General features: G+C 47.3%; 1 protein-coding gene across 1 annotated transcript in view; it reads left to right on the top strand.

The window, feature by feature from the left end:
- Positions 1–14,794, top strand: part of TLN2 (talin 2) — a 77,074-nt gene that overhangs the window by 21,431 nt on the left and 40,849 nt on the right. The window contains exons 2-14 of the mRNA XM_061553488.1: positions 6,591–6,758; positions 7,673–7,770; positions 8,548–8,677; positions 9,189–9,341; positions 9,965–10,107; positions 10,722–10,849; positions 11,172–11,235; positions 11,401–11,505; positions 11,642–11,797; positions 12,064–12,165; positions 12,321–12,397; positions 13,695–13,872; positions 14,471–14,584. Of these exons, the coding sequence (XP_061409472.1) occupies positions 6,623–6,758; positions 7,673–7,770; positions 8,548–8,677; positions 9,189–9,341; positions 9,965–10,107; positions 10,722–10,849; positions 11,172–11,235; positions 11,401–11,505; positions 11,642–11,797; positions 12,064–12,165; positions 12,321–12,397; positions 13,695–13,872; positions 14,471–14,584 (1,584 nt within the window). The 5' untranslated portion in view covers positions 6,591–6,622. The remainder of the gene's footprint in view (positions 1–6,590; positions 6,759–7,672; positions 7,771–8,547; positions 8,678–9,188; positions 9,342–9,964; positions 10,108–10,721; positions 10,850–11,171; positions 11,236–11,400; positions 11,506–11,641; positions 11,798–12,063; positions 12,166–12,320; positions 12,398–13,694; positions 13,873–14,470; positions 14,585–14,794) is intronic.

Genomic DNA, 14,794 nt, shown 5'->3' with positions numbered 1-14,794 from the left:
ATAATCGTATTAAAGCCAACCTCGCAGAATAGCTTTTTCAGGATGGTCCCGCATTGGCATGTTTTTTCCTTTTCGTAAATGAGTGATTGGCTTGTGGGAGGAAACCAGAGGAACCGGAGAAAACGCACACATACGGTGGAAGGTGACGTTCAAAGTTCTGAAACTCATAATCTTTTCCTTCCGGCTTCACAGCAGTGGTGTGCTCTTATAGTTGACACTGGTGGTATATTATTACAGTTTACAGTGGAAGTATCGCTATGATAAATTACACTCATGGTGTGCTGTGATAGTTTACAATGGACATGGGCTCTCATAGTTTACAGTGGTGATAGTTTATGCTTGTGATGTGCTGAGGCTTTACACCGGTGGTGTGGTCTGATGTTAACACCTCTTGGGCCGTAAGGCACAGCAACATGAATTGGCCCGTCAAATGCTTTCCTCGGTGTCTCCGTGGTGAGCATCTGAATCACAAGACTATACGATGCGAACCGAAAGTCAACACAGTTTCCTAAAACAGTGTCCAAAGGCTTTTGTTTTGAAATGTTTTTAACCGATTCAAAAAACCGAAATTCCTTTTTTGGTGTGTAGTTTTGTGTGTTTGTCTTTGCTCCTCCTATCGGAGCGCGTTCATTGCAGAACGTTGCCATTTCGTATGCGACGCACCGTGGTCTGAAACCGTGGCCGCGGGTCGTCCGCATTAAAAATGGCGTTCTCTGGTCTAGCACCATTTGAGACGAGGCTCAAAAGAAAGCTGTCTCTGGTGTGGACCAATCAGTTTCAAGGACATTCCAGATATTATCAGAGTGTTTTTTGTTTGCATTCGGACCACAAGCATTGTGGTTAATGCAGACATGATTCCTTATGAAAGGTTTCAGTTTGGTGTTTTAACATCTTAACACCTGTTTTGTTACAAAAAAAGGGGAAAAAAACCTATCATCATACTTTGGTACTGGCAAAGGAGGTCCCATAATGTAGATGCTCACCCCGAGCTCTCATTACTCTGATAGTGCTTTGTCTTTGGGCTGTACGCCTTTTGGCGTCCTCTGGTCTAACACTGTTTAAGACGAGGCTCAAAAGAAAGCTGTCTCCGGTGTGGACCAATCAGTTTCAAGGACATTCCAGATATTATCAGTATTTTTTATTTGCATTCTGACCACAAGCATTGTGGTTAATGCAGACATGATTCCTTGTGGAAGGTTTCAGTTTGGTGTTTTAACATCTTAACACAACTGTTCTGTTACAAAAAAAGGGGGAAAAACCTATTATCATACTTTGGTACTGGCAAAGGAGGTCCCATAATGTAGATGCTTACCTCGAGCTCTCATTACTCTGATAGTGCATTGTCTTTGGGCTGTACGCCTTTTGGCGTCCTCTGGTCTAACACTGTTTAAGACGAGGCTCAAAAGAAAGCTGTCTCCGGTGTGGACCAATCAGTTTCAAGGACATTCCAGATATTATCAGTATTTTTTATTTGCATTCTGACCACAAGCATTGTGGTTAATGCAGACATGATTCCCTGTGGAAGGTTTCAGTTTGGTGTTTTAACATCTTAACACAACTGTTCTGTTACAAAAAAAGGGGGAAAAACCTATTATCATACTTTGGTACTGGCAAAGGAGGTCCCATAATGTAGATGCTTACCTCGATCTCTCATTACTCTGATAGTGCATTGTCTTTGGGCTGTACGCCTTTTGGCGTCCTCTGGTCTAACACCGTTTGAGACGAGGCTCATTAGAAAGCTGTCTCTGGTGTGGACCAATTAGATTCAAGGACAATGCATATATTATCAGAGTATCTTTTTTGTTTGCATTCTGACCACAAGCATTGTGGTTAATGCAGACATAATTCCTTGTGAAAGGTTTCAGTTTGGCGTTTTAACATCTTAACACAGCTGTTTTGTTGCCAAAAAAAGGGGAAAAAACCTATTATCATTCTTTGGTACTGGCAAAGGAGGTCCCATGATTACAATGTTAAATGGGCGTCGAGGGACAGGAACGAACAGAAAAAAAAAACGCCTCCCAAAAAAAGAAGCGAGCGCAAATGTTTGGAATTTGAGTTGAGCGGCTGGGACGAAGCCGGCCCCCACTGAGCCGCCCATTGCTTTATTTGGTATAAAACTCGGGCTTCCTGGCCTCGCTCCATGCGGCTCGGCGCACACGCGCTGACGCTAGATAAACAATCGCGGCAAGTTTTGGCAGCAGGCGTTCTCCGTAATATCATGCGTAAATAACGGGGCGCTTGTGTTTTTTTTCCATTCGGCCCCTCAGTGCGCGTCCAGCCGCCCATTACAGTAGCACGTCTGTTCAGCGTGACGCGCGTGAGCCTGGGCCTTGTAATCGGCCTGGGGTAAGCTGGGCAAATATAGCGAAGTTTGCTCGTCGGCACATAATATTTCCCGAAATGGCGAGGAACTGTTGCCCTGCTGCGCTTCAATAAACCTGTACGATATGAAATCGGCCAGAAACCTGGCAGGGAGCGAATCGGCTCTGGTGCCAATAAATAAAAAAATGGGTTAGAGGTGGAGTGGCACGCTTCACGCCCTGCGGGATCGGTGGAGGAGTTCAGGATTTGTGCGGCCAGGCATTGAATCGTCGGTCACGTGAGAACCTCCTGTGAACCTTCCGTCCTGTTGTTTGGGAATTGCCCGGCGCTCATCGCAATGTTGTTGATGCACATGACCATCATCGCCGCGAGCCCTTTGCTTTTTCCACAAGCCGCTCGCTGTAAGTGTGTGCGGAGAGACCGATCCCACGGGCACTTGCACGTTGCATTGGGAGGACTGGCCTGGGAAGCAGGGGAAGGGTGCGGGTGGCAACCGGAGTGGTTAAACAAAACATAAGAACACAGTGTGTGTGTGTGTGCGCGCCATAAATGGCACAATTGTGGACGGAGAGTGGACTGGGCAGCCTAGCGGAATTTGAGGAAGTGGTGTGAAGTGGCATGTGAGGCAAGACCAACGTGTATCTGCCTCCTGTGTACACGTGGTGCCACTGCCCGTTTTGTCAATCTCGTAACTACAGTGCTGCATTAACCCCCCCACTCCTGCCCATCTTCCTCCCATTGGCAGTGCGATGAATTGTCACGATTCAGGATCGCGATTCAATTGAATAAAAAAAATCAACATGCAATGATGATTCGTAAATATTTAAATAGAGCATTATTCTTTAATGCCACAATAAAGGTATTGAATTGTGCAGATGGTCATTGTTTGCATCTTGTGTGTTGTGATGTAGGTGATTGGTCCAAGTAAACTCTGCGGCCACTATAGGTGCAGCATTTGCCACAATTGCAAAAAAAGTATCGATTTGTGACAGGTGTATGTATGTACGTTGAACTCCTTTCGCACGTTACTTACTCAGCCGTGCTAATCGGAGGTGTATTTCGTTTAACCAGGTGAGAACTCAAGAGACCATAACGAGTCTCATTTGCAAGCATTCCCTCGGTCACCCAAAATGGCAAAGCAAACAAAGTGCAGCAATGAAGTGAATCGATCTGAACAAACACTAAAATATAAACACCTTCACACGGGGAATCATAAACATTGCCATCTTGGCACATCGTTAGATCCCTATTTGCTATAGTTATCATATCTATGACCAAACCACGCCAAGTCGGCCAATATTATCGGATCGCAGAAGCTAAGCAGGCGGCAGCCAGGTTCGCGAGCACTTATATGGGAGACTGCATGGGAAAAGCAGGTTTCCCTGGGCTTGGACTGTGTGCGGGTTTTTGAGCGTTACCCTCTCGCACGCTTTGGACTTTCTCCTGGGTACCCTGCTATCCTCCCACATGCCAATATACTCGTGAATTTAATTGGCTAAAAATTACAATGCGAGACCTTCCCGTGTACGAGTCTTGAGACTCGGCGAGGCTTTCCCAAGTAACATTATTGTCGTATTTACTGTAAGTGTTTTTAAGGAGGGTTTCCTTGAATAACACTGAAGCGGAAGCTGGCGGGCTGTGTATTCAAAACTCAGTTATTTCTGTAAATAAACATGCACTTAGTTTGCATAGCTCTGTAAAAAGGCTCAAGAAACACCATCTGAACTACATGATAACGATGATGATGAACACTACTGGTCGGTTTGCCACCGTTGTCGATGACGAGGGCATCGGGGGAACATCTTCTCCACATATCAGAGGAACAGGAACATTGGCTAACACGTGAATCCAGCTTCCCATCTAGACACCGGACCTCTTGCATATGCCTAAGATTTCCAAATAAGGCAGCCACCTCCCCCATATCTTCTCGCGTCGTCGTGCCGCCAAAACGGCCAAGTGGGAGACCTCGGCTGACCTGGAAGCTACACGGTTGACCCCGTAAGGCCTAGAGCCCTTCGTGAAGCTGCCGAGGCCTGATAACGTGTTTGAACCTTGTTGTGTCGGGGTTGTCTTGACAACTGATGTTACAGTGATTTTAACTGTTGGGTGTTTTTTTGGAAGGATAAGTGCAGAAATTAGAAATGTTCCGTACAGGATTTGGCAACCGGTCAAAACCGATGAATGCCGATTTTGTTTCTGTGGGCTCTATCCTATTTTTTGCGACTTGACTACATATTTGAACTGTAAAATACACAAACATGGCGTTTAGATCGATAAAGTCATAATCGCAAAATATTTTCGTGACTATTTCTTTCTCCGTGTGTGCGCTAAGAGCGTGTGGTGACCTGGCATGCACATACGCTGAAATGTGGGGGGGAGACATTTCCTGGGCCCATAACTGTTTTCACGCTTGACCACTCTATGCCTTGACTCCAACTGAAAAACCCACATTTCCTCTTCACCATGTGTGACCAACCTAGATAAGCTTCTTAGTATTGAGTGACAGCTTGCTGTTTCACAATACACACTGTCTCTGTGTGTATGCGCATAATAAGTAGTGTTTTAATACAATAATTAAATAGACATGTGACAATTCGTGACTTATATACTTTATTTCTTTAAGGGACGCCATGTTGGTTCCATGATTTCTTCCTCATCTGGTATGCAGGAGGTCAGGGGGTTCGATCCGGACCCTTGACGCCTGCTGTATATTTGGAGTTTGCATGCTTTCCCCGTGGTCGTGTTGATTTTTTCTCCGGGTCCTCCGGCTTTTCCCTCCACATTTATAAACATGCATTTATATTATTTAGATAATTTTGCTACTATAGATTTCCATATGATAAGCCACTTTGTTGAGCTATCATTTGTGGCCAGGTCGCTTCTGAAAAACAAATTCATACCTCAGTGGGCTTTGTCTGATAAGATCAAAATAGTTAGTTTTATCTGTATTTTTTAAAATTAATTTGTTTACCTTTGCTACACTTCTCCTATCGTGTTTTACTATTGTTTATTGTTGTAGCTTTCTGACCCGCTCCTACTGGAAGCTCATTGGATTACTCCACTTTAAACAAATAAATATTCTGATACCGAATATTAGCATATAATTTTCACTTGGTTTTCAAGAATGGTAATTCATGGATCCTCACACATGTGATGCATGCATCCTAAAAGTAACAATGGAATTTAATCGCTTATATGCATCGCCACATGCCTAGTGTTGAACCTGCTTTGCTGTATTTGCCCTCTCTGATGAAAGAATGCCTATTGGCCAGAACGTCAATTCCTTCCCTTCCACTCTGAAAAAAAATGCACTTTTGATTGTTCCTTCGTTATCTAGTATCTCCTTGCTGATAGATGTATTTACTCTAATGTAATTTAAGTGAAAGATTTATACTTCCAATATCTGATTGCGTTTTGACCATCCAGTTTTTTTTCTCATTTTTTCCCCCTACTACAGCCAAGGCTGTAGTAGTATTGTATTAAGCGTTATTCTTATTGCACTGCTCATGTCTCAGAAGGTGCTGAGACTCATTAAGAAGCGCTATTTTTACATGATCATCACTGGTGGTGGTGGTGGTGTTTTCATCACGTTTCCACATAGAATTTGGATAAATTGATTCCACCTCAAATAAGGAAATCTATCTAAATTCACTCACTGTACACTGAATGTGTTCTTTATTAAATAAATGATATATTGCCTGGGTTTAAGTGGACTAGTGACCTCGAGGTGCACCTAGCTTGGCACGAGCGCCTTGGTGACATCACTGCCACTTGGCGCCAAGCGATGGTTATTGTTGCTGTGTGTGGGGAGATATTGCAAAGTGGTAAGCACTGCCCTACCAAACCGGCAACCTGAGTTTGTGGTGGGTCATAATTAAACTGGTCCTGCACGCTCCCCTAAGTCGATCTCAGCCTTAAATAAGTACCTAGTGCAGTGCGTCAACGTTTGGTGAGATAAATATGGCTGCACATGGTACCGGCCCTTCCACCTCCTCATGCAACATAGTCGAGAGTATTTGGTTTAGAGTATTTGGCTGGTATCAATTGTCATGTGATAAGCTACTTAGTTGAGCTATCATTTTTGGCCAGGCCGCTTCTGAAAAATAGCTACATAGCACAGTGGGCCTTACCTGGTGAAATAAAAAATAGTTTCGTTTATATCGGCCTAAATAGAAGATCGCGAAAAGAAATTGCCCCAACATTTTCCACGGCTAAACGTGGGGGGGGTGTTTGTGTGTGTGTCTGCATGTGTGTTTGTGCGAGCTCAGATTGAGCGGTGTAGCGAGCACACGCAGCCATCATGGTGGCACTCTCGCTCAAGATCTGTGTGCGCCACTGCAACGTGGTGAAGACGATGCAGTTTGAGCCATCCACGGTCGTGTACGACGCTTGCCGCATTATTCGCGAGCGCGTCCCGGAGGCACAGGATGGCCAGCGTGAGTCTCCACAGCTTGCTCTTCCCACTCACCTGCTCGCTCAACCCGCTCGCTCACCCGCTTGCTCATTCACTGACTGACTCATTCAACCATCGCTTGCTCACTTAAGGCCTCATTCTATTGCTGAATTGTTTGGTCGCTTGTGTAATGGTTCACTGGCTAGCTGGACCCCTTACTCTTTTACCTACTCACCAACTCACTCATCCTCTATTTACCTGTTTGCTCATTAGCACTCTCAATGTCTTCATCTCATTTTCCCCGATTTGTTCACACTTTCGCATTATAACTTGCTGCGTAGGCTCTCGCTTGTCAGATTGCTCACTGGCTTAATCACTCACTCACCCACTCGATCGCCCACTTATTCACTTAGCGGGTGAATCGCCCAAGCATCCACCTACCTGCCCACTCTACTCACTCATGCACTTGCACACACACATGTTCACTTACTTGCTTGCTAAATAATTCCCTCGCTGATCTATCCACCAATTTTCTGACTTATGCTCCAGCCACCCCACTCCTGCATTCGCTCTCACGGTTACTCACTCCGTCACTCCCTTGTTGAATCACTCACTCATTCACCCAGCAATCTAGCCTCTCACTCACCAACTTAATTACATATTCATGCACTCACTTGTATTCTCGTTCACTGGCTTAATTACTCACTCACCCGCTTGATCGCCAATCCACTCACCCACCCAACCCCTTTGCACACTACACATCCAAACCCACCCACTCAAACACACGCATCCATTCACCCACCAACCCACACACCCACCCATCCACTAAATCACTGACTCACCCACTCATCCACCGACCCACTTGCTACATCACCGACTTAGTCAATCACCCATCCAGCTGTGTGTGTTTGGCTTCGTGTTGAGGAAGGCCGTCGTGCTGGCTGCGTGTGTTCACAGCTACTGACTACGGCCTCTTCTTGTCGGACGAGGACTCGAAGAAGGGGATTTGGCTGGAATCCGGCCGGAGTCTCGACTACTACATGCTGAGAGATGGCGTAAGCACGAGCCAGAATCCGTGGCACATACAACCACTTGGGCCCCACTCTTATACTTTATGCAAATCTGAGCATCTGTCAAACGCATGAACAAATTGCCGAGGGATCTGCGAACACACAGGTCTAACTTGTACACACAGACACACGTTCACTCGCGTGCTAAATCATTCCCTCGCTGATTTATCCACTCATTTTCTCACTTATACTCCAGTGACCCCACTCCTGCATCTTTGAATAATTGTGTTGACAATAGTACATTATTTATATATATTTAGTGAGGTTTGCATAGCTTAATGGGTGCTTCTCCATAATGCTGTGTTTTTCAAGCGGTCCCTTCGTATGTGTCACCTGAGAGTCGGCACTTACGCATGCTGTAATTTGCGGCAGTTCTGAGACAAAATCGGCCTTATAAGGGAATTATTATTGGTCACACGTGTCGGGCTGTGTGACCTTAAAACATTCAGACATGAGTATTCTCGGCATCCAACACACCACTTAAAGGTTTGACGATTGAAATGAATGTGTTCATCGTCTGGTCCATTAAACAAAGATGGGAGAAAAAAACTGCCACGGTGATAAATATTCATTGGAAGACATAGCGCAGGTTAATACGGCGGGTGTACTCCCCAAAAAATACGCACCCTTGGCTTTGCAGTAGACAGTCAAGATGCCATAAAGGTCATTCAAAAAGAGTAGGCCATGTGTGCCGGCATAACGCCGTCCCGTCTGCTCCACCTCGCCATCTCCTCCACCGCCACGTCTCCTCCGCTTCCGCAGGATCTGCTCGAGTACCGCAAGAAGCAGCGACCCCTCAAGGTGCGCATGCTGGATGGCACCATCAAGACGGCAATGGTGGACGACTCCAAGACCGTGGGGGATATGCTGCTCGCTGTCTGCGCCAGGATCGGTGCGTTTTCACGGAGCAGTTAATCTCACAATTTCTCTGCGTGCATGCCACCATCCACTGGTCACTAAGTTAACACAGCGACAATTTTGATGTAAGATAAATGACAATATTTGCTAAATGATGTCCCTTTTTCAAGCCACTGATGGATGAAAGCCTTCCCCTGCATCGTGTTGGTCACGGGTTGTTTGGATATCCTTCGCTAAGCTGATCCGTGCAGGTTGGTCAAGGGGTGGTCCATTTTCGATTCAGATATCACTCGCCACTGATGTCAGCTGTGGCGAGGAATAAAAATCCGATTGCCAGGTTCATAGCGCATTGCACTATAACCACCACGGGCCAACACTTCATCCACCTTTTAATATAGGGGTCATTATATACAATCAGACCGGCTGAATGGTTCAATTTCTTGCTTCAAGAATCACATTACCTCCTGTGGATTTGCTTTTTAACGCCCTGTTTGTTTCGTGTGCGTGTGTGTGCGCGCGCGGTTGTTTTCCACCGCACCCGGAAGGCATCACCAACTACGAGGAGTATTCGCTGGTGCGAGAGGTGGCGGAGGAGAAGGCGATGGATGGCACGGGGACGCTGAAGAAGGACCGCTCACTCCTGCGCGACGAGAAGAAGATGGAGAAGCTCAAGCAGAAGCTCCACACCGACGATGACAGTAAGGCTGCGCTATTGACGCATCTCGCTCGCGATTTTATTGCCTAAATACACAGGCAACCCCTGCCCGCCCGTTCTCATAACAACGAATCACAACTTAAACTAGTATGTTTTCTCACTCAAGTGTTCTATAATTGTTTATTTGTTAAGAATTATAATCATATAACATTTTACGTACAAATTCTGGAAGTTGTGCGCACCCACTACCCACCTCCAATCCGTATTTGCCGGTTATGTATTGTGACGGTCATTGTTGGCTTGGGCATTCACCAGTTACATACAGCCTTGATTGATGTGTGCCTATGCCTGCGTGCGCAGAAGTCGGTTTTGCAACATTACACAATCAGCCTTCCAAATATTCGCAAAATTGGGTCATATTCCTCTTATTCACAAGGGGACCGCTAGCATCCGTGCGAATAATTGAGATCTGCCTATATATTGCTAATGGGATCCGGTCCATTGGAGTAATCCAGCCCTTCATTCAAGCCCACGCTTGGGGAATAGCCCATCGCTAGCGCCGTTGTTTCCCATTAGACATTATTTTTCTGCTCGTTGTGACCCCTGCTCCCCATGACGCTGGAGACACTTGACCTTTGCCCCCCCCCCCCTCCTTCCTGCGTGCAGTGAACTGGCTGGACCACGGGCGCACGCTGCGCGAGCAGGGCGTGGAGGACGTCGAGACTCTGCTGCTGCGACGCAAGTTCTTCTACTCGGACCAGAACGTGGACTCGCGTGACCCCGTGCAGCTCAACCTTCTCTACGTGCAGGTGCAGGCGCCAGCAGAGGAGCCGAGTGCCCCAGTGTGTGGCGCTCCGTTCTCTCCGCTGGTGTTGGAGTACCCGGCACTGCTGCTCTGTGCAATAGTGCTATGGCCAATCGTGGTCTCGGAACACTACCGGCACAAATAATATTACCACCATCATTGCTACCACCGTTAGTTATCATTCCTGTTATCATTCGCACGACGGCCTTCACACCAACATCAGTTCCTCACCATCGTCACTATACCACTCTCACCATCATTACCACTACCATTAGTGCCACACCTGGAACACTACCACTACCACTATTACCACCACCATTGCCACTACCACCACCACTGAACCAAATATATCCTAGATATGAATTGTGTAACAGTGATTCTTACATTCAATGTATCTATCAGTGGCTATGTTCCACCACTAATTATTAGCAGCACAGCAATCGCTATTTGCGCATATTTTACCACCAACTGTTTTCACAACGACCAGCAGCACCAACGAGACCACAATCTACGTTCGTTTCAGCCCCTATGCCGTGTTAAGTTGTACGAGCAAGGGATGTCTAAATTTATTCCTGAAATCTCTGAGATTCCATGCCGTGTTTTTCCTTCTCTCTGCAGGCTCGGGATGACATCCTCAACGGTTCGCACCCCGTGTCGTTTGAGATGGCGTGCGAGTTTGCCGGGTACCAGGCTCAGATTCAGTTTGGGCCGCACAACGAGCTCAAACACAAACCGGGATTCCTTGAGTGAGTTCCGCTCGACTGCTTTGCGAATTCACGCGCACACTTAACCAAGAGTTAAAACGTCGCGATGTGTCTGACTCTCCCGCTGGTTTCTGCAGCAGCAGAAGATTTTAATTAGCGACCGTATATGAGTTGTTTAAAAATGAATCTCACTTTATTATGTTTTGTAGCAACAAAAAAAAAATTCTGAACATCAAAGGATGAACAAGCTAATAAATTTGCAGTAATCTTTATGTCCTGACATACCCTATAAATGCGCCATACATATTTAATAGCGGTATGGCTGCAATAAAGCATCTTCGTAAAATTTCGTCTCCTTTTACAGCTTGAAGGAATTCCTGCCAAAAGAGTACGTGAAGCAGCGAGGAGCGGAAAAGAGGCTCTTTCAGGTGCCCGTTGAACTCTCCTTTCAGAATTTTCTATCGCGATTGAAAAACTTGCACGTGCCGCATTTGTAGTAAAACCACTTTTGAGCCAGCGTGTTTTGTGCCGTTTTTTTAATCTTCAAAGTATTTTTCCGTGCATGTGTTTTTGTTCTCGGGAACGTGGCTCAGGAGCACAAGAAATGCGAATCAATGACGGAGATTGAGGCCAAGGTGCGCTACGTACGGCAGGCACGATCGCTCAAGACCTACGGCGTGTCCTTCTTCCTCGTCAAGGTCAGTGGTGGCATGAACACGACGCCACCCCTCGCTTTCAACTCGGAGGCCTGAAAAGTAATGTTCTCTTGCTCTGCTTGACTGGTCTCGGCTAAGCAACCTCCCTTGTCTGTCCCATCTCCTCCTGCTCCTTCAGGAGAAGATGAAGGGCAAGAACAAGCTGGTGCCACGGCTGTTCGGCATCACCAAAGAGTCGGTGATGCGCGTGGATGAGAGGACCAAGGAGGTGATACAGGAGTGGCCGCTGACCACGGTCAAACGTTGGGCCGCTTCGCCGAAGAGCTTCACCTTGGTGAGAGCGTATGCTGCGAGTCGTACGTCACCCTGTGACCCACATCTCGCGATCCTTGTGCAGGCCGCGGCCCGTCGCTTGACTGGTAGGCGGCCACATTGTGAGCCTTGTGACCATCACAACGACGGCGCTAGCAGTGTCTCGTTATGCAGGGACAAAACCTTCCTGTGCTTGCCTGTGGGAAATTGTCAATGGCTTTCGAGCCCACGTCATTCACAGTGGAGCTCGCCGCGTTTATATATCACATCGATTCCATTTCCCTGCAGGATTTTGGGGATTACAGTGACGGCTACTACTCTGTGCAGACGACAGAAGGGGAGCAGATTGCTCAGCTTATCGCTGGCTACATCGACATCATCCTCAAGAAGGTATCCTGCGCAGCAAATCGCTGGAGCTTGATCCATTGCGGTTAAGGTGCTTTGGGACAGTCAATGAGACTGTATCCGATACAGCAACCTCTCCTGCATCGCTCACCCACCCTCCTCCCCACATCCTGCCTCCCCACTTCCTCTTTTGTCTGCAGAAAAAAAGCAAGGATCGCTTCGGCACCGAGGGAGACGAAGAGTCGACCATGCTGGAGGACTCGGTCTCCCCAAAAAAGTGCGTCGTTTGATCTCTTTGCGCTTGTTTTAGCATCGGCTTTTCGCTGGCCACGCCGACCAAAACCTGCGCAAAACGCAAATGAGCACGTTTCCAGCCAAGTTATTGATTTCAAGATGAGATGACCTGGCATCGAGATTATCCTAAATTTCTTCTTTAAAAACAGCCGCTTGTGGGATTTCAGCCATGTGCATTTAGTTAGGTGTCTGTTTCCACCCCTATTGCCATCGTTTATAATTTGGTTCATCCTCCACGGAGTTCCGCTCAAGGGTCCTTTTTGCGTAGGGGGTCGGGGGACTGCGAGTCATTCCATTTGAACCTTCGGTCAAGCCCCATGATGCCTGTCCTGCAGCAACAATGATCAGCGTACAATACAAGACACAACTACTCTCCTTTGTTGGGCGTAAGAGGGTCCCGGTGGTCGCAGTGCGTAGCCGCATTGCAGACTCGTCACCACCGTTTTCAATTGCAAATCCAGTGCTTCCTAAATTTACTACGCTCCTAGGGGGGAACTTGGGCTGTTAGCGGCGACCTTTGAGGGTTACCGATCGAGCGCTGCTCTCATTCACAATGACAAATAAATGTGATCTCTCCCGGGCCCCCTCATAGCCGCGCGCGTCCAAATGGAGTGCAAACACCAATTTGAGGACAGGCCGTCGGCACAGTCTGCAGGGACCACTCTGAGCCGGCGGTTTCGAAAAGCGGCACCGTCGACGCAGCCCGTGCCTCCGCATCATGTCGCTCGTTGAGAGAGAGCGCAGCTGGTGACGTCTCTTGGGTGGCAGCTCGTTGACGCGTGCACACACACGCTTGCACGCTTGTTTCCGTGTGTGCCAGTCATCTCAGTAGGGAGCAGTAGTGTAGCAGTTAGCGCGCTGAGCTACGAACCCGGCGACCCGGGTTCGATTCCCGCTCACGGCCAACACCAGTTATGATTAGCTGACCTGGTCTTGGGCTGCCCCAAGGTTGACTCGGCTTCAAATGAGTACCTGATGCGGTGTGTCAGAACATCGCCACTGGGGAGACAAAGGCGGTTGGGCGTAGTGCTGGCCACCCACCCGCTCGTGTGCAATGCCGGCCTTCATAGGTGCTCGCTAACAGCACTTGCCCCAAGAGTCTGTTTTCGCTATATGGGGAATCTTTCTCTTTGAAAGTCATCTAAATCAATCAACCCATGGCACCTGGTCTGTCCCGTGCACATAATCTTGGCACAAGCGCCATGTAACATCACCGGCACGGTTTTTGTTGTGTGTGCGTGTTGGTGACGGTTTTCTTGGGCGTGCGTACGTGCATGCAGATCCACCGTCATCCAGACAAACTGCAACCCCATGGGCATGGCGGAGCACGGCTCCGTGGCCCTGCCCGCAGTAATGCGGGGCATCGGTGGACCCGAGAGCCTGGGCCGTGGCGTCATGCCCGGCGCTAACAAGGTCATCACTAGTGGTGCGATGCACCGTGGGCATCTGCCACCCATGGTGAGCTGTGGATTTGGGTCGGTGAAAATGTTGTTCTTTTGTTTTATTTTGCGAATTATGCAGATGTTTATTTTCTGTTGGAATCTGCCTGCCAGGACATATATATACATTTTTTAAGTGTTCTTTTCTCTAACCTTTATTATTAAAAATCTTCTATGCAATTGTGTCGTCAGGTTAAATGATGCATTTGTAACTCTTGACGATGACTACATCAATCCATATGAGAGAATGGCCCATGGAAGAGCTACTTAAGAGATTCTTAAAAATATGTTTTAACCACACGCCTTGCAACAGATAATTTTTATTTGCGTATCAGTCAAACTAATATATTTTTATTCACAAATCTTAAATTTATACAAATTAGGCAAACAAATCATATTGAATGGAATGACGTTTTTCTCCAATTATTAGTGAGGCTGAGACCATCATCTCCTCCGCTACACTTCAGAAACCCAGGTTAAAGACGGGTGACTGAAACCCGAATTCGAACCCAGAATCTACAGAATGCCTGGCTCAGCGCTCTGACTTTTGAGATATGGCTGCTGAAGCCTGCTTATATCTATACCTGCGTGTCATGTGTCTTCCCCTTTCCACACAGTCAACAAATCAGCAAGCGTTGATGGGCACCATCACGTCAAGCATGCAGGCCGTGCAGCAGGCCGGCAGCAGCCTGGATGAAATGGACGCGTTGCCCCCGCTCGGGCAAGACAAGGTCAGGGGTCACCCGATTGCTTGGTTGGCATGGGGGGGGCAGGGGCAGGTGATACCCCGAAAACGTGGTACCATGGATGGATTTTTGAGGGTCGCTGTAGAGATGTCACTGGAGGTGGCATGGTCTTTTTAGGCTTTGGCTTATGTTTGTTATTTATTCTTGTAAGAAGTGTAGATAGCATTAGAGCATTACATCAGTGTCACATAGAGT

Source organism: Lethenteron reissneri, chromosome 18, assembly GCF_015708825.2.
Source record: "Lethenteron reissneri isolate LAM-NWPU_2019-01 chromosome 18, ASM1570882v1, whole genome shotgun sequence".
In the NCBI taxonomy this organism is placed as follows: Eukaryota; Metazoa; Chordata; class Hyperoartia; order Petromyzontiformes; family Petromyzontidae; genus Lethenteron; species Lethenteron reissneri.
This window is presented reverse-complemented; position numbering and strand designations above follow the sequence as displayed.